At 36.9% G+C, this 23,047-nt stretch overlaps 1 protein-coding gene across 7 annotated transcripts in view; it reads right to left on the bottom strand.

Moving 5' to 3' along the window:
- ARHGAP12 (Rho GTPase activating protein 12) overlaps nucleotides 1–23,047 on the bottom strand; it is an 80,761-nt gene that overhangs the window by 24,891 nt on the left and 32,823 nt on the right. For 3 of the 7 annotated variants that reach the window (XM_075144031.1, XM_075144030.1, XM_075144027.1), the window contains exons 3-7: nucleotides 20,501–20,764; nucleotides 14,268–14,408; nucleotides 12,563–12,643; nucleotides 4,816–4,941; nucleotides 1,104–1,178 (exon numbers count right to left, since the gene is read on the bottom strand). In XM_075144031.1, the coding sequence (XP_075000132.1) occupies nucleotides 1,104–1,178; nucleotides 4,816–4,941; nucleotides 12,563–12,643; nucleotides 14,268–14,408; nucleotides 20,501–20,764 (687 nt within the window). The remainder of the gene's footprint in view (nucleotides 1–1,103; nucleotides 1,179–4,815; nucleotides 4,942–12,562; nucleotides 12,644–14,267; nucleotides 14,409–20,500; nucleotides 20,765–23,047) is intronic. The other 4 variants (XM_075144033.1, XM_075144032.1, XM_075144028.1 and 1 more) reach the window with 3 other exon arrangements.

Below are 23,047 nucleotides of genomic sequence, written 5' to 3' on the forward strand. Positions count from 1 at the left end.
GAAAATGAATATAATCGGGGAAAAGGAAGTGGAAAGCAAGTTAAGGATCAAAATACACAAAAATTCACCAGCTTTTTTTGTAATATTTAAATGCCAGGGGACAGCTAAAGAAAATACAGATAATTTTTTCTATTATCTAAAGCAGCAGTAAATTCTTCTACAAAAATACAATTTTAATAATTCAAGGTCTGAGCCATTTAAAGAAATTAGAATACATGCAGCAGTAATTGCTTGTGTATAAGGCTATCAATTATGCTTGCTTAATAAACAATGTTTATTTTATTGTGGAAAACTGTTTGAAGAGTTGTAAGAATGCATCAGCATGAATAAGCCAGAGAACTATTCCTGTGTGTGCAGAGTAAGAATGAAACAGGAGAAGTTGTGCCTTTAATGCCCTGAGCTATCTACTAAAGGGCTGTTAAAATTGATCAAGGCACAATTTCAATGCTATTGTAGTACAGTTCCAGAATTGGGGGGGGGGGCGGGGGGAGGAGATAAAAACTTCATTTTCTGAATTATTTCCCACTGTTTAAAAAACAATGATCACATTTAAAATATAAATTGAAGAAAAAAATCTGTTAAACATTCATAACAAGCTTAAGTTTTCCTCCCAGTAGTTATTCTACTAAATCAAAAAGACATAGTTTATTTATGCCAGGTCCTCTAAATCTTTTCACGGAGACTGAAGCACAAATAAAAAAAATAAAGATATCAAATACTACAAACTATTACTGACTACCAACAATGAGAGATTCTGTGGAGAGGGGGAGTTCGTTTCTGCTTTTACCTTCCAAGTTGCTAGGTGAGAAGACATAACTGTTGGAGGAAGTAAACTGAGTTCTACATAATTTGACATAACTTTATTCCACAGTGAATTTTTAACTTAATCTCCTATCGCCAAGCTGTATTTAAACCAAAGACATTTACATTTTTTCTGAAAGCACAGTTGGATGCAATGCATTCCTTTTAAAATGTAAAGCTTTCAACTAGTTTTATCCCATTATTTTTCTCAATAACAAGCAGGCTTACCCTCAATTCTCTAATCATGAATAGCCCAGTTTCTACAACATCTACTTATCTATTTAAGCACTTTGCATACTGACTGTGGCTTGATGCTTTGGTGAAGAAGGAGAGGACTCATTTTCAGGAAAACTGGCCTTAGAAGCAGTTGATGATTCCTATAAAATTAAAACAGGCAACATAAGTTATTAACTTGCTTACAATTATTTTGATTTTTTTTAACCCTAAAGACACTTTCTCTCTATTTATACACACTCACACATAAAAAAAAAGTACTTTTTTTTAAGCATTCATGATATTTTCAGATAGTTATATTATAAACCTGCTTACTAAACAGTGTTCTTACAAGATTTACAGACAACACTCAAACTGGGTTAATTAGCACACATACCTTTGAAAAAAATATTAATACATACTGTATCAGCTTAAAGCAAAGCTTTCATCCTTATTAAGGGGCAGATTTTTTGTACGACATTGCTATCGAATTATGAAGAACATTTATAACACTAACTTATTACAGGGCACCATGTAATAAATACCAAGATTTTAAAGAACAGATTATGGTTAGTAAATATAAGATTAGTACAGTAAGTTGTTATACGTGTAGAAAAGTATATACCAGATCTATTCATTTTTGTAAGTCATGATCATTAAATTCCTTATAATCAAGCACTGAAAACTTCTAAAGATTCAGGATTTTGTTTTAAACTAGACATTAACTATGGATCAAAAGAAGAAAATACTAAATCTCTGAAAACTAGAAAAATTGTCCATCTGGAACAAAAAAGGCATGGGCGTTTCCTCTGAAGTAATGATTGCTTTGCACAAATACACTGCTTGAAAATCTGGTATAGAATTTCAAACAAAAGAAAAACGTCACTTGTTCTCTGTTACTGTTAACACATTTCTCTCCTTCCCTCTTTTTAATTCCCTTTACAGCTCTCCCAAATTCAGTTTGCTTTTCCAGCATTCCATAACACTCTGCACACCCGTGCTTTAAAATCCACTTGTAAATCTACCTACAGAAGTGGTCCACTAGTTCTTTTAGTAGCATAATAAGAGAGAATGTTAGCATTCCTAAGAACAGCCTAAATGTTCCATGTTTTCTGACATCCTGGGGGGGAGGCGGGGGGAAATGTTGACATTGAGGAAATCAACGTTGTCCCTCCCAGGAAGGTATTTTTTCCTCTGCTTACCAAATTTTTTAGCTGATGACTATATACACATATGTGGTATGTACCACAGCCAATAAACAGTTAACAAGTACATTTGATATCATCAAATTCTCATCAGCCACGGCAACCCGTACTTTCACTCTGACACATTTCAAGCACTCTTTTGACTGGCCTGTTTTCATAGAATTGAGTTGTGTTGTTTTTTCAGAAAAAACAGATAAGGAAAATAAAAAGAAAATAGCTTCCCTAGGACTCAGCTAAAAAGCTAGCTTGGGGTTGATATGCTTATCCAGCTAAATATCAGCTGTTTTTCTTTCTATTTCATTCAGTACTTGAGATAGCTTTCATATACTAAGCAGCTCTGGAACAAGAAATCTAGTATTTGTGGTCATGAACTATTCCCTTTTCACATACTAATTTAAAGCAGTATAATGTAACAGCATGCCTGCCAGTGGTAATAAAATGAGTGTACATCAATGCACTAAACAAAATTTGTCTTTCCACAAAACACTGGTTTATTGCTCCACTACACATTTTTTAATTTTCTCAAAGCATTAACATTGTGCTTTATATGAACTATACAGTCTCCTCAACATTAACAAATGCATGCATGTTTTGAAGCTGTTAAAAGAACTTTAAGCTACTGACTTAGACTTTACAAATGTGGCTCATATATACAGTTTCTTTTGGTTATTACACTAGATAGATGTACATTTGCGTATTTGCTTCACTAGGCTTAAGGTCTTGGTATTTGAACGCCGCGTCTTGAAGAAAAGTAAACAGCTCCCCTTATTCAATGTTTTACAAGAGCTTCTTCATTCAGTGCAGCACTATATAAAGTTGTTCCAAAACAGAAGTAAATCTTATGCCAAAAAATAAAAAGGTAAGTCTTCCTTTAAAATCAAGGCCAAGACTTTAAGCTATCTCCAACAGAATTGTTCATACCTGTGAAGAATAAACTGCACGAGGCTAGAAGTGTCCGCTCAGCTTTGATTTACCAGAACTCCGTCTAGGCTGTCTCTGATGCAGTGCCACAACACGCTCGCTACAGAAGGATGCGTAAGGAGGAGTCGGGAGGAGAAAGGAGCAGTAGAGGGACCTCAGAATCGCTCGAGCTAAACTAATGCGTACAGGTGCAAAGCCTCCAGCCAAGCACGGTCCACTGCCTCCTCAGCACCACATATGATATGTCCTAAACTGACAGCTCAAAAGCTTAAGATCAAATCCAATAAATCCTATTCTGAGGAACTAAGTCAACTCGCGACAACCCACTCTCCTACACTCCATTTCAACAAGGAAAGCCATTAAAATGTACCGGAAACAACAGGTCAAGCGAGTAACATTCTGGGCAGCAGATCCATTTTCATTACAACTACTATGTTTTGTCCATTTAAGTTTGTCTTTGACATCTGCGATTACACAGGCTCACTTGTAGGCTTTTCTCCATACTCCCAATCTACATTAATTTCATTTCATTCCTCCCTATATCTTTAGAAAAAGGGAGCTTACAACACCGTTTCCTGGTGTTTCATGGAGTAGTCTGTGCTAAGATTTCCGTGTTACGAAGTATTTCAGTTTCCATGAATCTTGGGATGGACGGCTGCGAAGTTACAGAAACCAGCAAGTCACCACCCTACAACACCCGTTTCAGTTCCTCCCCGCTCGGCTCACATCAATCCTCCTCACCCACCGGCAGAATGTCCCAGCACAAGCAGAAACGGCTGGGACAAAGAACCAAACCGAAGAGACTGGCAAAGGGAGAGCAAGGGAGAGGCTCTGTCTCCTTGTTGGCCTAAACAGCATCTGTTACTGCACAGCCCAAAACAGACCATCAAGAACGTGCCCTAAGAACGGGCAGAAAACAGCTTTTGTTGTTGCTGGCCCACAGCTCTTTGCAGACTGAACTCCCAGCTCAGCCCTGGAGGGGATCAAAGCCAAGCGTTTCAGCACTTTCAGTACTGTCCTCTGTCCTCCAGTAACAATATTACAACCCTGCTGTAACCACGCACAACTTTTCCTCTTTACTTGAGATATTACAGTGGAGATCAACAGAACAGTCACAAAAGCGATAAATCCACTATATAATACTACTACTTCTATCTTTAAAGCATTACTTCTGTCTTTAAAGCATAATTTTTACTTTAGCAAGTGCAACTTTTATGTCAATTCTATGAATATTTCAATTATTCATCTGCAATCTTTCAAGCGTATTCCTACTTGGTGTTTCCTACAATTAAAACATTCAGGTGTGAAATATCACTACACCTTACATGAGAACCTCACCCACATCCATAATTCTTGAATTCAAACCCTAATTACACTCCATAGCCTAAACTGAATTGGGAGATTCCCAATTATAAGTAAAATGGCTGTACACACCAAACCCTGAACTAACACTAGTTAAAATACTCAAGGATAACAAGAAAAGAGCTACTACTCACAAAGTAACAGTAGGAGAGTTATCAAACAGCCCTTGGTTTCACTGAATGTTATACACGATACAACAGAATATAAGAAAAATGAGATTTCAGAAATTCACGCATAATCATTTCTGTTAGATTAAATACTTCACACAACAGAAACAGTTGGTATTCCGGCATGCTGCTTAACTCGCTCCTACCTTATCGTTGGTGTCCAACACAATTGTGCTGTGCCTCCATTTTGTTAAAACTATTGGTTCTTGTAGCCTCCTGTCCAGACTCCTACTCTTTATTATATCTCTCTGCTGCTGTGGTGAAGCATTATACTAAAGAAAAGAAAAATCAAACTGTAAGTAGAATCTAATTCATGCAAACAAGACCTGGACATACCATTCATACACCTTAACAGTGCAAACTTTCAGATTCCTGATGTCACCCAAGGTTGGGAAAATAACCCTGGTTTTATTTTGCATTTAGTCTTCAGAACTGCCCTTTCTGCTGTAGTCCTCTCTGAGGCAGCAACTAAGACTGGCCTGCCAGGATACAATGCTTTCCCTTGGCAACCAGATGTTCGATTCCTTGTGCAACAGATTACTGCTGGTTTTGCCACCAATGAGCATATTGAGAACCACCAAGGAATTAGAATAAATACAAGATTTAAACATTCACTCTTCATACTGCACTGACAGTACTATACTACCTGTCCAACTCTTGTGTAAGAAAAGGAAAACCCTGTTATCCTGCAGTAAGGCATTTAGATTGAGAGTTATGATTGCTTGGATACAATTCTCTTTGATCCAAAGGTTTGGGAAGCCTAGGAGAGGAGACCCGGGGGTGAGGACTTGCTTTTTCAGAATAATCACATCAAATTACTTATAAAAGGATTTGCTGGTGTGGAATGTACACAAGCACAGAAAATAAATCTTTAGCAGGGAATAATTTTAAGACTCAGCAGAGCTGTAATAGCCAAGGCGAGAATGGATTTTTCATAACATAGGTTTTCTAATAACTCAAGAGCATCCAACGATGCACAGGCTGAGAAAATGTGAAGACCATGAGAAGGACCCAGCATTTAATTACCTCTCAGCATCGCAGCATACTTATTAATAGCATTGCCATTTTAAATCATCACCACCAACACTGAGGTAGCATTATAAAAAATTATAAAAATATTTCAAACAAAGTTTAATACTAAAAATACAAACAAGAGAAGACACCATTAATGTATGGTTTGGTGTTTTGTTTTTTTTTTTTTTTTTTTTAAAGTCATTCAAAATCTCATTCTTTCTATTCAGCGTCAGAAGGCTAAAATCTGCACATAGGAAGAAACACAGGGCAGCATTTGCGGAGTCATGTAAAGGAGTAGAATCCACTGGGTAAGAATCATAGAATCAGAGGTTGGAAAAGACCTCTAAGATCATCGTGTCCAACCATCAACCCAACACACCATGCCCACTACACCATGTCCCTAAGGGCCTCATCTACACATCTTTTAAATACCTCCAGGGATGGTGACTCCACCACTTCCCTAGGCAGTCTGTTCCAAGGCCTGACCACTCTTTCAGTAAAGAAATTTCTCCTAATGTTCAATCTAAACCTCCCTTGGTGCAACTTGAGGCCATTTTTGTATTTTACTATGAATAGAGTTCATGCTCCAATAAGTCAACAGATACTTAAAAGGTAAATGATAACTTCAGTGTTTCATTAAATTATTTCAATATGCACAACAGCAGTGCAAATATTCCCAAGTAAATGGATTTTGCAGTACTGAGAATAAAATTTGGTAGTTCATGCACAGACAGAAGTGAATTGGTTGTCACTGTACAGATTCACTTCTGAGATTGCACTGACTTTGTGTTGGGTTCAGCACATTTACACTCATATGACAACTGCTTCCTTACAATGGTGAGGTTTAAGCAACTCTCAGTTTGTTCCCTTGTTAAATCAAAGCTGAACCATCATTCATGCTGCAAGGAATCTAATGCTAGCTTACTTTCTTGCTACAGACGTATCCATTCAGCAGATGCTCCTACAACTGAACCTGTGTCAGCAAGCTAAGCAATATGCAGCGAAATTGCCTGTATTACAACTAAAATCTAAACAATTTTCAATGAAACTATGTCTAAATCGCAGAAGGTTGCCACAAACCGCATTCCTTGCGGCAGATCTAAAGCATTAAGTGAGCAATTCAAATACATTTCTTACTATAAAACAGAACCATTTATTTCAGAAATATATATATACACACTTCAGTGACACTGGTAAATATTATTTATGGAAATCCTCCCTGCACTTTCCATTTGAGTAACTCAAAGAATTTAAGTTTAAACAGTCAAAGACTTATTTTAAAGTAATCTTCCTTGAATTTAAATCTATATTAAGAGTTTGGATATAGGTACGAGCCTAATCACAGGTGATTATATTTAAAAGGTGCCTTTGATACCATCACAAGCCACCAGGAGTCAACTTAGCTAACACACAACCCCATCTTGAAGGGAAAAGGACCTGCAAAGTAATATGAAATTCTAGTTTTACAAAACATTTAACAAGAAAGCAAAGCAACAGTATGTGGAGCTCATTAACAAAGCACTGCTAACAACTCAGAACACTGAGCCACCTACCTTAGCAGCTTAAATAATTTGCATTGGTGATACAAACAGTGTTAGTCTTTAAACAAGTCTTTAAAGGAAACATTTGACATTTTTGCCCCATTTTCTCACAACAGAGGTGTCAAGTAAACATTTTTCGCTCAAGCATTTATGGGACTGGGAGTGCGTTTGTTTTATTCATTAGAAATAGTAGAACACACTACTACGGGGAAAAGAGAGAAAGCTTGTGTATTTCTGGGCTGAAGACAAGCCTCTACTTTTAATATAGATGGATTGATCTGTGATGCCCAAAGAGAATCACAGTGAGATACATATACTGTTTCAGACTCCGCATTATCCAACTGAACTAGCCATCCTCTAGATTGGGTAGAGTCCACTGGCTAGAGAGAAGTAGCCAGAGCTTTCGGTGACCAGGTCAGATGCCTACATCCCTGCTACTCTTTGGTCTGCTCCACCAGGACGACATCTCCCCCCCAGTCCTCCTAGTTCAAAAAGCCTTGCAGAACAGTTTCAGGTCACATTAACTTACTGACACTCTAAAGGACTCCTGCCTGCAGAGCTGTTGTCTCTCCTACAGGTATTTGCAATGATATTTCCCACTGTTTATCAGCAATGATAAGCAACTAGGTTGGACTCTCTTTCCTCGCACAAAATCATATTTTTACATAACTCTAAGCAGGCTTTCTGTACCTAAACCTTGGTGTAATCCTGAGGACAGAGATCATGCAAGAGCCATACAGTCCAGTAAAACCGACCCATTCCAGACTACACATTGCCCGGCAGGACAATCTCTGCGACACCACGTGCCTCAACACTGCACCCAAAGGAGATGCTATTGTTTTCTTAATTCGAAAGCTTTTGATAACGTAGCACAGAACTCCAAATGTGCGCACTACCGCTCCTTGAAAATCCTCCACAAACTCATGTCCCATTACATTAACCCCTCCGGCACATCACCTCAGTTTGCTCCCCGTTTCATTGGGAGCATCTCCTATCAGGAAGGGAGGACATGAGCAAGTTGTTGATACTCTGACTGCACGCATCAAGTAACACAGACTTCTTGTTATAACAGCTCTTGGCATAGGGTAAGGACACCGGAGGTGTAAATTTAGGTCACACGGGGTTATTTTCATTGCTGAATTTGCTCAATGCCTTCACTAGCTACTTAAAGGCCTCCTTTGCCTTGGTTATAAAAATTTCTAACCCCCTCAACTGGCCGAGTGATTTATATTTAATTTTAACCTGATACATGGCATAGCTCAAGGCTCTGTCCTAGCCTAATTGTGACTGAAATAAATATAATGCCTCTGAGTTATTTGTAGCAGTTGTCCCCATTCTTATGGAGATGACACAGATCTGTCAGCTTTAAGAAACAGAAAAAAGATTCTTCTTCATTTGCATTAACAACATCCTCAGCCAGATGAAAGGAACTGGGTGGGTGAAGGGAAAAAAGAGTGAAACTTGGTAAAGACTAGAAGTTAAGCATTTTACTCCACCTTCTTACAGTCAGAGATTAAAACAGCAGCCCTGAAAAATATTCTGAAATCCTAGTACCGTTATATGCTCCATCATATTATTTGCAGTTGTTCCAATAGACTGTCTGAAATTGAAGATTAAAAAAAAAAAAAAAAATTAATGTTGCCTCAGAACAAAACCACTCTCTGGTGCTACGGCTGCCACTGGCTTTGAATAAACCTTCTGGTGCTGTGATTGACTTAACACCTGTTACAGGTTTTGCTTTTCTGATCAACTAAATCAATGACAACTTTCTCAGGCGTATCTCAGGTTTATCGTATCACCTCCACTTTTGTCCTTAAAAACCCTCTAGATCCTCACATCAGCTGAGACTGTCTCAACTTTCTCTGAGCAATCCCAAATTTTATGACAAGAATGTGAAGATCATTCACTATTGCTAATGATACAGTTTAGTGCATTGACTTACAGCAGATACGAGTGCCAACACACAACGTGTTACCTCAAATCAAATAGCGCTGCTCGGAACAAAACCAGTTGACATTGACCATAAGACAACCAGACCCTATTTACACGTTCTCATCTTTATTTTCTTTCATCATTTGATTGCATATCTTCCTGATATCTCCAGCCTCATGTTTTATTGTAATTTTTCATATAGCATGCTCTGACAGCATTCAGGTCTCCAGCAGGAAAATCCTTCTTCACCCGAGTATCAGAATTGAGGCCCCTGAGCTCCAACTCGATGTTGACAGTGCACAGGGGGAATTAACAGACTGCTGGTCTCATAAGACAGCCAAAAATGAAGCTCCTCTACCTATGGACTCTTCTCTGGACACAGCGAGGGGAGCTAATGCTGCAGGAACTTCTGAGAAGAGAAGGTGCAATTGTGGTATCAGTCTGTAAATATTAACACAAAAACTCTGAGTTCACTCCAGATGCTTATAGTAGAAGCATTTTCTTTCAAAGTCTGCTCTTGGATCAGAGAGCTCGGTCAGAGGATGGCCAATCCTCATGCTGTTATGCCAGATATCAGCCTAGGAACACATACATTGTATGTAGAGATACATTGGTATCTCTAATTTTTATTACGTTTACCTCTCTTCCTCCCCTTTGAGCTACTTATTCAATATTTATTACATCGTTTTCCTCGCCTTTTTGATATATGACCTTTTTCAAACTTTAGAAATTACAGAGTTCTCATTCCTGAGATCAATTTAACTTTTTTCCCCCCTTAATAGAGATTTCTTATTTGCTTGAATTATAAAATTCGTATTAGAAAACTACTAGGTTTCTAGAATAGGTTTGTAGCCTTTCTCAACATGATTTAGATATTACTCATTCACTACATAGGAAATGAACATATTTTATCATAGTAAACTATGCAGAAAAGAACTTTTATTTGCTGGTTTACTTCTTTCCTTTTTTTTTTTTTTAAATAATTGGCAAGAACCAACAACTGAATGCAGCAGAATGCATAGGAGAAAATGCGAAGTCTTTTGCAAGATGTAGTACAAATTATGGTTGAAGATTATTATCCATTTTAAAGAATAATTCAGTATATTCTTCTGTTCCACTGCAAAAAGCTGGGTCACACTCATCATGAGTGTTAATAGACTTTTCAGCAGTTGTCAAAGCTACTTCATCTGAGACATCATTTGTAGCCAGAGGCATTCAGCTATTCCTAGCTGTTATTTAACTATACATGACTGGAGGGCTTTCTATGAGACTGTCTAAAGTAATTTGTTTTGTAACTGCGCCCCCCCAACATATACCATCACAATTTTTAACACACATATAAGAATACTGGAAGTGTTATTCCCGAGCATGTTCACATTTACAGTTAATGCTATAACAATGAAGATTTTTAATACAGTATTAGCTCAGCTAATGTGCTATTTCCAGAAACCTCCAGATGATTTTTAGTTCTAATGAAGTCCAGATTATTGAAAACCATCTAACAAAAGGATTCTCTTCTTTTTCTGATTTAACAGCATTACATGACCATGCTATTCCATCATTTTAATTCACAACAAAATTGAAAGGCAATATTTAAACTAAATACACTGGAAAAAAACTGACCAAGAATAGGGTTTTTTTCCTAGTAACTTAATTTTCATTTAAGCAAGAGTTACAATGCTGAAGTTTTTCTACAGTTTTCTCTCACCACTCACGAGAGTTTTCAATATAGATTATTTTTCTTCAAAGCAATTCTGTGGTCTATATTGTCTTTCCAATTCATTCATTCCTAAGCATTTTTGGAACCAGCTTCAGTAAGATTTTCGAGAGACTAATCTTCAATCACGCTTCAACTACTCACAAGTGTAACATCTCTGCTTTATGTTCTTCAGATATATAGCTACATAAAATAGCTAGATCTTTTGCTGAAATATTTAATCTACTCCACAGCATTTAAAGTTAAAAGCTAAGGGTTTCTGGAAATACATAGGCTCTTGGACTGTGAATCCAAGAGTCAATTGCTCATTTACTTCTGTTAACCTTGTATCTGCTGCCACCTAAGATTTACTAGTTTCAAGAAGGAATTCAAGAGTACATTCTGCCCAAATGGCTAATGAGAAATAATTTTCAAGGAAAATTTGTAACAGTAATATGTAATGATTTTCATATAAACAAGAACTAAAGCATATCAGATCACAAACGCCAAAACAGAGGCTATATTTCATTCTGTAGGTGGCTATTGATACGACAGAGCTCAGATGTTTGTTTAGAACCATTAGAACATCATGCACTAACACACAAATACTAGACCCCATCCCTTTATGCTAATATGCCTCAGGTAACAGTTCTGGATTATCTTTGTAACATTACTATTATTGTAGTTGGATTAAAGCCAACTTAATTTGCTATTTAGTTCAAATCCAAACCCAATCTATTTTAGCGGACAGCAACTTCTTCACAGTCAAAACTCTCAGCATTGCAGAAGTCACAGAATGAAGTACCCAAGACATTATTCCCCAAAATTAATTTCAATTACAGATACTGAACTAACAATTGCTTCTGGTAAAACCTGGTCTAGCAGATTTTCAGACTTCTAATTAATCTAATAGCTAATCAATAGCTAAGTAGCTTTTGAAAACCAGTAGTTACAGATTATACTGTTAGGTTTATGTATGTTACAAAATTTAAGTTATCTAACACATCAGACCAACATCGGAGAATTCACAAAGCTAACTCAACTCTTCAGTGACTCAGATACAAATTCTTTTACTGATGTAACAAAACAGTCTAGTATATAGCTTCATTCATAAATTTCAACGTAAATATTTTCCCACAAATATTATGAAAGCACTGTCTATTAAGTTTGCTCCTTTCTAAGTGGAAGTGACTTAGCACATTGATTTTTGGACTGATGAAGAAATAATTGAGAAACATGCTCTTTCGTATCCTTATGCATACAATTCTGTGTGAAACTTTGCGTTTTTTTTATGGTCACCTTACTACATAGGATTGAGCAAACATCCTAATAGCAGGAAAGACATATACAACTATAGCATTATGACAAACGTCCCATAGTTTTTCAAAGTGAAAATGAGAATTAAAAAGTATTAGGTACATCCTCAGACTACTAAGTGTCCCTTGGTCTGTCACTTTCCTGAAAAGCTCAGTTCAGCAAAGATACAAGATCTTCTTTGACATCTAAATAGTTTCATACATCTATTTTTCATGCCCTCAAGTATAATTTTTGCTTTTCACAATCAGAAATTCCACAAAAATGCAAGAAATAACCAAGTGCAATATATAAGTCCTCTTGCTGTGAATAACTCCCACTAAAGCCCCCATAGAACGTTTATTGAGGAGGAGGGGAAAGCCCCAAGTTGTCAAAGTTTCTTTTTTCATCACTCACCTTAGGTAACTCCCATTCTGATCGGGAACCATCAGCACTGTAGTAGTATGGTCTACCTTGTTCATCTGCGTGTTTTATCCACTGTAGAAAGAAATGCGATGATAGGAAATGTAATCAGAGTGACAGTTGTAACATAGTAAATCTCTGATACTTGGGATTTAAAGTTAATTTTTAACAAAGTGCCATCCACTTCAGCAGCGTCTACTGCACAGCCTCCATTAACTAACCAAGGTTAGTTAGCAATGACAGCAACACCGTTTTCAGCTTCCTGAATTGGGTTCACTAATATTTTTTCCTTCTGTAACTCCTCAGAAAATAGTCCTGCAATATCACATAAGAGACTGGGATAAACCAATATTTTTGAAGACGGCGTATCTCACTCTTATCAACATTATGGTGTCAGTTTAAGAAGGCACAATCTTTGCATCAGATCTGTGTAAGGATTTTATACATAAAATTACAGAATTACAAGAAACTCAACCAGCAACTGCTGATAGTTTAAGAGATAATTGCACTTGTTGAACAAGTCCGTTTTTAAAACATCAACAGGAACATGAGATGCAATGCCTAAATAAATCATGAAGAAGACAATATAATTTCTGTAACCTCTATAGGCAACTCCCATAACCGAAGAGGTAAAACTATAACAATTGTGACTACTTACGCAGAAAGGAAAGAACTGTAATGAGCAAAACTCTACAAGAAGATCGCACAAAAATATGCACAGAAACACTCACAGCGAGACTCTTGGGTCAAGCGGGTTTCACAAGATTGCCTTCCAATAAGTTGTTTGTGATAGGAAACACTGTTTTCTATCAATCCCAGTGCAATTTAAAAAAAGAAAAAAATTGCATATTTGCCAAAACATACGTATGCGCTCTACAGACGTTTAGCAGAAATAGACTAAGCAGGATAAAATTCCAAAACTGAGATAAAACTCAATTATTTAAAAACTTCTTTCAAAAAAACTTGCATACATCAAACGGGAGAAGAGGTGGTGCTATATTACGGTAAAGAAACTACTGTTTCAATGAACACTGTTTGAAGTTAAAAAACCAAAATGCAACTTCAGTGAATAATTAGAAAAATGGTCTGGTTTACAAATATAAACAAATATTGTCATTTATCCTGCGTGGGAGAAAGCTTTATGACATGCCCAGAATCACTGTAAGTTGTCAGTAGCAATGAGATAATTAGAATAGAACATAAATCTGCTGATATGGCTGTAGGTTAATTAAGAAGTTTGTCTACATCTGAAAGCATGTATATAAATGAAAATCTCTAGTAAAGGATGAAACTGATAAAGCAGCATGATTTTCAGTTCGAAACCATCCTAACTGGAAGGCCTATGTAGACAAGAACAGCTCTCAAAAGACAGTAAGAAAAACATTATATTGGTATGAAGTTCATTCCTGAAGTGTAACCAAGAGGATGGGCAGGGCAGGAATTAAAAAAATTATACATGATATGTTCATTTAATATAATCTGATACCCAACTGGAAACAAGAAAACTTTTTTTGAATAGTAAAGAACACACATAAGGAAAAAAAAAGTCTGTTTAGTTGCTGAAGTTTCGTGCATATTTAAAAAACAAAAGGAGATACTGCTGAGGTATGCTTTTCACTTCTAGAAACGAAATGTGCATGTCTAACAGTGAATTAGTGGAAAAGATTTAGAACACATGATGAGAAGAAGGAAAAAGTACCTTTTCATTAGTATAGTCATTGGTATATAAGGTTTGACCATGTTCATCCAACTCTTCTGACCAACCCTTTGGAGGAGAACCATACTGACTATCTGACTGGCTGTAACAAGAACTGTGGTCGTTTTCTTCTGATGAAAGATGCTACAAGTAGTCAGAAACATACAAGGCAGTTTTGAGAATGAAAGCGCTTTAAAATCTGAAAGATCAAAGATTATTTGACTAGAAAGAGAATAGTAATAAATTGCAGGGAGTTCACATTTTTATATCTTACATCAGAGAATAAGAGATGCATTTTTACAGTACAGAAATATTTGATAATTGCTAAGCAATTTAAAATATTTTCAGAACAACTGGTTTGTATTGATACATTTATTTTTAATTCTACTATACCAGATTTCAGCTACTCAAATTTAAACTGCAATTTTTTTGCCAGTCTAAATTTTATTCCCACAGATTTACATTACTGAATGATGAAGAGAGTTCTGCATCACCCCAAAAAACTTGGGAGACCTGCTACCGTGGTTTTCTGGCAACATCCCAGCTTTCATAACTAAATCCTTTTCTTCCCTTCCCAAATAGTATCTGGAAAGATAATAATCGTTAAGGACAACTTGAATCTCCAGTTGCACCTTGGTAGGTCCCAGCAGTACTTGTACAATGCAACCTAAAATATTAGGAATTTCCACTCTCCTCCTTCCAACTCTGATGCATGTGACAACGAGCAATGCAAAAGCAAGGCTTTCTACCAGGCACAGCCAGCTGAGGTGAAAGATTACTTTCTGAAGGTAGAAGTGAATTATAATGTAAAGGAACAAGTTTGACGTGTAAAATAGAAAAAAGATTTTGCACACACGCATCAAACAATTTCTGTTCCCTTGTACACTTTGTTCATGTCCTTGCTCACATATTGTAGTTACTATTCAAAGCATCCATTCTGTGCACCAAAAAAAAAAAAAAAAAAAAAAAAAATATCTCCCTGCATTCATCTCCCACAACAATATCTCTATGCCAGAGTCTCCTGAGGAATTCAATGCAGATTTCCTTTCACTCTGTCTTGGGTCCTCAGCTAGTAGGAGGCATAACACCTAAGAGGGAACACATCCTGCTATTCTGAAATTATGATAGTCAAATATTGACCAAGGTTCAATAACACAAGTATAAGGGTTTTGAGGAAAACTATAAAGCAGGAGAAAGGCAGAATTTCAATTTTAAACTAGAAAAAAACCTCTCCTGAAAAGTTTAAATCTTACCAAAAAATATCCAGGTATCAGAAACTCAGCAGTTTTTAAAAGTCAATATTTTTAGAGACTACGTGTTCAGTGACATTTCCAAATGATTATTATATAGGTTTTTGGTGTTACCTTTCTGAGTACCTCATCACTTGTGTGACACAAACTCCCTATGCTGACACAAGCCAGCTTACCAAGCACAGCAAAAACCATGGGAAATTTTCAGGTCAAAGTAACATGAAAAAGTAAGCGTCCTCTACAGCCTACAGAATGCAAGCATCTAAACTATGGATTAAACAATGTCACCTCTCTTGCATATGGAGTAACATGAAATCCCAAAGTGCCAACTTCTAACCACGTGGGGAAAAAAAAAAGTAGTGTTCAGTCCCATTTTTACACTTGAAGAATTAAGACTGAGGAGTTGATAAAGAGTGCTTATTGGCCCCATTTGAACTACTGTTTTATAAGATAGCTATATTGTATACATATATTTAAGCTTACATTATGTTTTAATGGTTAAATATTAAGTGCATTGACATTTGTTCAAAGTAGTAGACTTTGGACATTTTTGTTATTACTATTAACAAGAATTATGACTGGCATTTGTATTTGCCTCTTCCAAGCAACGCCTGATACAGAGGAAGCAGTTTATACATGTAAAACTGAACAGAAGACTTAAAAATGAAAATTCTCCTAGAAAGACCACTGTTGTTCAGTTAGCATGACAGTTAATGTGTGTATCTGTAAGGCACCCATATAATAATAGTCTTGATGTTTCAAGGCTGAATAATCTCACATACCAATCAATGCAGGAATTCAGCCTTTGCAGACCTAAACTTAAACAAAATTCTTGAGTTGTTACAAAGTTTAACAAGCCAAGGCACTCCTTGTCCCTCAGCTAGTACGAACAACGGCTAAAGCTGCATCAACAGTGGTTAGAGAACACTGGCCAAACCGTGTTCAGCAACTTTCCATTTAACTTTCAACACTTTTTTAGCATTAACTGCCTAAATGCTTTTTAGGTATCATCCATGCTCTTTCTCAGTCCCATCCCCAATTATACTATACCTCATTTAAATAAAGCCATCTTAAGCAGACAGTTGCCCAACCCTACACCTTGTAAGAACTTTGCTGTGACGCTAAAGGGAATTACAGAAAAGGTCCCCCACATCATCACATCTACTGTCTTTCTTGGCTTATTTCCATTTACATGGAAAATTCTTGACAGCAGAGACCAGTTCATCACCCTGCATTTAATAAAAAAAGAACAGTTACAGTCTCTCTTCTATCACCTCACCAGTCTAGTTTTGAAAGTTACTACTACTTCTAAAAATCAAAATAAGAAAGAATACTGCCAAAGAAGCTACCATCCCTTTATTACCCTCTGTTTATTTTGAAACAAAAAACAGGGAACAAAACTGCATCTTGGCCACATGTTTTAAATGTAGTTTTCAATTTCAATGAAATCCTGTTGCTTTTCTATAGCTTGCTGGTTAATTTGTTGGCCTCTACTTCACAATATGGTCTCCTAGCTAGGTATTAGAGGTTTGCCTTTCCCTGAGATGATGACATCTCATTCATTTTTCAGTCCACCTTAATTAAATAACTTTACTATCTGGCAAATTTCTCGCAGTTACTGTTAAGCACTCCTTCCTCAAATACATTAACAAGTCACTACCTCTGATAAAATTTATCTGTAATTCCAAAATCTTATACACTTTCCCAGAGGCCCTGTCTATAGGACTTCACTGCTTCCCCACACCCCATCCAAATAACTGCCATAACCTACAACTGTTTTCTTACTTTCTTTTTGTTACTAATTTCTTTGACAAATTAGGTACAGTTTTGCCCCTTCTTAATTATCCAATAAAATTCAATTTCCCAATCACGAAGTTTTAAGACCAACTATAAGCTATTTCATGTTCCAATATATTACACATATATTAGAATATATGATCATTCAGTTCTCATTTTTACGCCACCTTGCCATTTTGCTACCTAATACAATACAAACTCCTCTGAGTAGCAGAGATACAACCAGCATTTAACCTTCCTGCATATGCTCTTTTATTACTAAATCTGAAGGGAATAAGCATAACTCAGACTAGTATCTAAAACCCAACTTAACTTCATGATAAAAAATTAAATCTGTTTTTACTAATTATTAAGACATATTTGCTCTAAGACTTCATAATCAGACAAAATTTGGGATGTCCTATATTTTACTGTAGCTTAGGCTCGGATCTCACCCTTTACTCTAAGTATTTTGGTTTAAGTACTCAGAGATCATAAACGAAAAGGTGAACATGAACAGCGGAGTGTGAAGTACACTCCCAAATGCAGAACAGAAAAGAAAGGGGGGGGTAAGCAGCTTCAAAATCAACGCATGACTGCTGGAAAGTGGATTGACATGGCCTTGCAACGTATCTCTCCCTAGACTCAAACTTTGATAACCCAGTCAGAGAGAACACAAATTACTTAAGGAACTTGTGCTACTGGAAATACAAACTTGTGTCTAGTTAAAAAATCAACCAAAACATGCATCATCCATGGGTCTTACAAAGACTGGAAACTTGATAGATATAACTGTCTGAAGGCCAATCTGTGATACCTCAAGCATCACAAATAAACGGAAGAACTGAGCTGAAATAAGTTATGGGCAATAAAAGAAGATTTTTAAAAATCAAGCTTTCTGAACATGCAACCATGTGGTGAAGTTGTGGTACAGACGTATGAGTAAGAGTCAGAGGGATCATGTGCAGATGGGGAGGGAGAAAGAATTATTGGAAGCCGTTCCATGAAAAGAAAGAAGAATGATGATAATAGAAAGCCAGTTACGCTTACTACAAGAAGAGTTACTACTCAAAAAAGCAATCACCTTATCCAGACTAAGAACAGCGTCTTATCCAGCAAAAGGACAGCCAGTGAGAAATGAACAGACCACTGTCAGAGACACCAAAGTGACAGCCACAAACATTTCACCAGTTTACCTGTTGCTGCCACTAGCCTGTGGCAAGAAAATTTGGCTGTTTAAATGCTTGCGGATGTCATGGCTGCTGTGAAGGGCATTGCCAAAGGGTCCCTTTTACCTTTCTCTCCTGTTTCTGTCACTACTGTCCCAGAGGTAGACTTCTGTGACAGGACTTCCAGCAATCTAAAACTCTTGAGCAGTCCACAATTAAATTTTAAAACTAAACACTGTAATAGTCTCAGGAGGAAATCCACCTAAACGATACATGTTTGAAAAGGGTATATAGAAGTGAAATATGTAGAAGATTTCTTGATAAATGTTTGATTTTTTTCTTTGAGTCAGGACACTGATTAACCTAAGTACTGTTTGAACACACGAGCACTATTTTAAGCATATTTAAATAGTAATATCCATCTCCCGATATTCCTTTGCTTTATCTGAACCACTGCAGTTCAGATAAACACACACCACTGCCTGGCTCTCCCTAGTGACTGGCTGCACAGAATATATTCTGCACCTCAAATATTAGCCCAAATCATCTTTTAACACAAATAACTTCATGGTAGCTTCAACTCTCTTACACAAGGTCTGCGGCAAAGCTTTGCCAAAAGATTTTGCAAAAGCAAAACGTTTGCAGAGTGAAAAAAATCCATTGATATATCTATATCTATATATGGCCTGAATATAATTTAGTCAAAAGCTAATTGTGAAAAGCTGGGGTGGATTTCCTCCCCCATCAGCATTTGCTACTTCTAGACCTAGACACTTGGCTAGGCAGAGCTTCTAGCATAGTAATTTTAATGTGCTCATCTTCTGTTCTCTAGGATATCATTCACAGAATGAAGAGAAGGATTTTCTCAAAGTTAACACAATTTCATAACAAAACATTGCTGCTTTAACTGTCCTTTCTCCTAGTTCGTTCTACAGCTACCCAAAGCAGAAATCATTGACAGGTGCGTAAATTCAAATCTCCTAAGCAAATGGTTAAATAAAATGCTGCAACAAGTTATCCAGCTAAACTTGCTTTTTATATTCACTATGATTATTCCACTTCTTTAAGAATTCATGAATTAAATAGAATTCTGAGTTTGAACAGTCACATATGCCCCTTTTTAAAAAAATAAACATTTTTAAAGCATCATAGATGCTTAATGTATAGAATTTATGCTTAATGCTTAATATATAGAATTTATGCTTATGTAGAATATTATGCTTAATATATAGAATTATTAATAGTATGTATAAATCTAAGTAAAAAAATAAAAATCAATATATTTTTATTCGATAGAAGCTTCAATTATGTCAGTATTTCTGATGCAGGTGGAAAGTGCTGTGGAACTCCATGAAGTCTGTTTTTTACTCCAGAACTCTGGAGTTCTCTACATCCATCTTAATCTCTAAATCCATCTTTATTTCTCTCTATGAAAATATTTTCCCCTATAAGAAAAACATCTCATATTTAAATTTACTGCCACAGCGTTAACCAAGCAGTAGCAAGCACCTGTATATTCTCCGCCTTTGTTTTACTGTGTATTTAACCGATATTGATAAAAATAAATAATTCCCCTTGCCTTTTTCAACACATCCCCATAAATCCTGCTTCTAGAAGCACTGTCACACTCCCTTTTCTTTCCCCCCCTTTTCCCCAAAAAATGTGCCAAACACACTAGGAAAGAGAACACACTCCATGTCAGAGAAGTTACGATGGCTGTCTTATTCTATCGTCATTTAGTCCTTTTAGCTTCAAGATACCTTAGTTTTCCTTTACCTTTAAAAGAAAAGCTGCAATACCTGCTGAGGGACTGTAAGGCATTTTTACAACTTACTACACTTGTACACAGTTCATGTACGCATTGTTGTACACAAACGCGATTGAAGAGGTACATTGTTTACTACTCCATACCAAGACACATGACCGAAAGGCAAATGAAGACACTCCCTGGCACCTCAAAACTCAGCGATACCAAATTCCATAGCAAAACAGCATTCATACGCATTACAATCTCATTGCTTGTGATCTCAGAAGGAACTACCTCATGATCTGCATGGCTCTGGGAATCCCCTTTATTAATGCTTGCATCTCGGGCCCACCGCGGAGGTTTCCAGGTTCGTTCCTGTGATCCTCTGTTGTAGTAATAACAGCGTCCTGTCGTATCTTTATGGGTTTCCCATTCCCCATTTATTTGGACCGGAGCACTTGTAGGTAGTGGTGGAAGTGCAGACTGAGATATTTTCAGTTCTTGTAAATTAGCATAAACTGGTGAATCAGGCCTCCCTTGGCTTGGTGGAGTAGTTGGCTATTGAGAGAAGAAATGTATTGTTAAAGAGCAAATGAATTTTAGAATGCTCCCTTACAAATCAGAATATGTTACAGTAGTAAAACAAACCAACAAACTCCCTTTTTTTTGTTAAATACAAAAGCACAAAGGACAGCCACAAGATGCTGGGGCGTGAAAACATTAGATTGTTAACTATAAGGCAGATAATAATCACAAGCTGTATTTATTTAATACTGAAACAATTTTTCCAGATAACAGCTGATAATTATGCCTTGCAGTGGATTTGACATACACTGGAATCATCATCAAAATAATTATATGCTTGCCTCGTTGAAAAACTTCAGCTTTACAGTTGAAGTATTGCTCAGGAAGTGTAAGTAATGTGGTCTTGTTCAAGACAGAACGTAGCACTTCCGAGATGCCACTTGTTAGGCAAAGATGGTCCCCCAACCTTTCCCCCTCACTGCTAACACAGATGCTGGTGAATGTAAAGCAGCACTTCTATCTTCTCAGCAAGATCTAAACAGACAGTTCAGTTGGAAAGACGAGCACAATGTTGTGACTAAGAAACTCTGGAAAACACCTGGATGGTTTACCGGTATGCCTTTCCAAACAGATGCTTATTTAATAATATTTTGGGCAATATCACCAAGTGTTCTGATTACCACTCTCTTCTTACAGAAATTAAGTAGATATTCTTATCCATCTAATTTTATTCATATACATGAACACAAATAGAACAACAAATACCTACAAGAAAACAAAACACTAATGACAATTTCTTATTAATAAATAGTTTGGCTAACATGAAGGCCAGCAAAAAGCAAGGTTAAAAGTCCATGGCACTCACTGAAACCATGAGTACTTTCAAATAAGCCACTGAAGTGTTTAGGAAAGAAATACACTTTCAGATGTTCAATTTTTAAAGTATAATACAAGTATACAAAACACACCATGCAGAATATAAGAGCATGTGTTTTCATGAAAGCTGTGATTATGAGATTGTGAAAGCAGCTTGTTATTAAACCAAATTGAATAGTTTCCTGGTAATGCACTGCTATCTCTGTATTTTAGGGCACATTATTTAGGTACTCTAAAGGAAGGAACTATATAATTTATACCATCCCTTCCCCCTGCTTGGTTTTAATTCAGAAGCTTTGCTGCAGGCAAGTCCTTGTGACTCTTGTTGCATCTTTCACAGGAAAAAAATAACATATTGCATTACATAAAAGATCTTTTATAATGTACTTTTAAACATTAAAATCATAAGCTGCTAATCTAGGCCACATCTAATCATAAATTATCGAGGTTTGCGCAGGCAAGACAGCATATTATACCACACAATCAGATATAAACTGATTGCACCATAGCTAAAACCAAATATGGGCAATATCCACCCAAAAGGGGAAACAGCTAGGGAGGAACTTAATGAGATTAAAACAGGCATAGACTTGTTTTGTGCGCCTTTAAAAGAAAACACAGCTTACTAGATATAGCAAGTACAGTATGTTTAAGGCAAACCACAAGGGGGAAAAAAAAAGTTGCAGCACTGGCAAAATCAGAGTGCCAAAACCGATTAGTATCCTTCTCTACTTAATTCAAAGGAAAAAAAAAATCTGTTACAAAACTTGATGAACAGTAAAAGACTATTTTTCTACTATCCAAGTCTCCCCCCCCCACCCCGCTTTTTCTTTTGGAAGAGGGTCGAATGGCTGCCTTTGGTAGAGCTGCTCTTGAGAGCACTAACAGCATAAGGAACACTACTATGAACGAAGCATCACCCCACTGTCTTCAGGGATGAACCTCAATTCCCTGGGATGCTGGGAGAGTAACCTTGAGGTCTCCTCATTCAGGAGCGCAGTTTCTGCATTCCTTTCCCAATCGGCCTGCAGAGCTGCATTTCCCACGGCTGCCATTAAACCACCGGGCTTGTCATTTGAAGCAACATACACCTGCACCGGGGAATGCACAAACCTTCAAGGTTCTTCCTCTATTTCAAGGAAATGGCAAAAGCAGCACCATCAAATGCCCTGCTGCTGCAGCGGGAGGCCGGTGGCTTGCACAACACTGGTGCCCTCCTAAAATTGCTCTTCCACACAAGGCAATAAGAAGGCTTTGCTGTCTGGCCTGCATTTGCCAGATGCTTTTTTGGTTTAATTAAGACAATGAAGTGCCATTATTAAAAGAACAGTTCTGTGTATTAATAAAAGTGTTTTCCAAATAGAAAGCCTATGACACAGTTTTTAGAACATTTTCTCAGGCAATACATAGGAATATGGCTCAGAGGTTTCACACTGAGGT

Source organism: Calonectris borealis, chromosome 2 (genome assembly GCF_964195595.1).
Source record: "Calonectris borealis chromosome 2, bCalBor7.hap1.2, whole genome shotgun sequence".
NCBI lineage: Eukaryota > Metazoa > Chordata > Aves > Procellariiformes > Procellariidae > Calonectris > Calonectris borealis.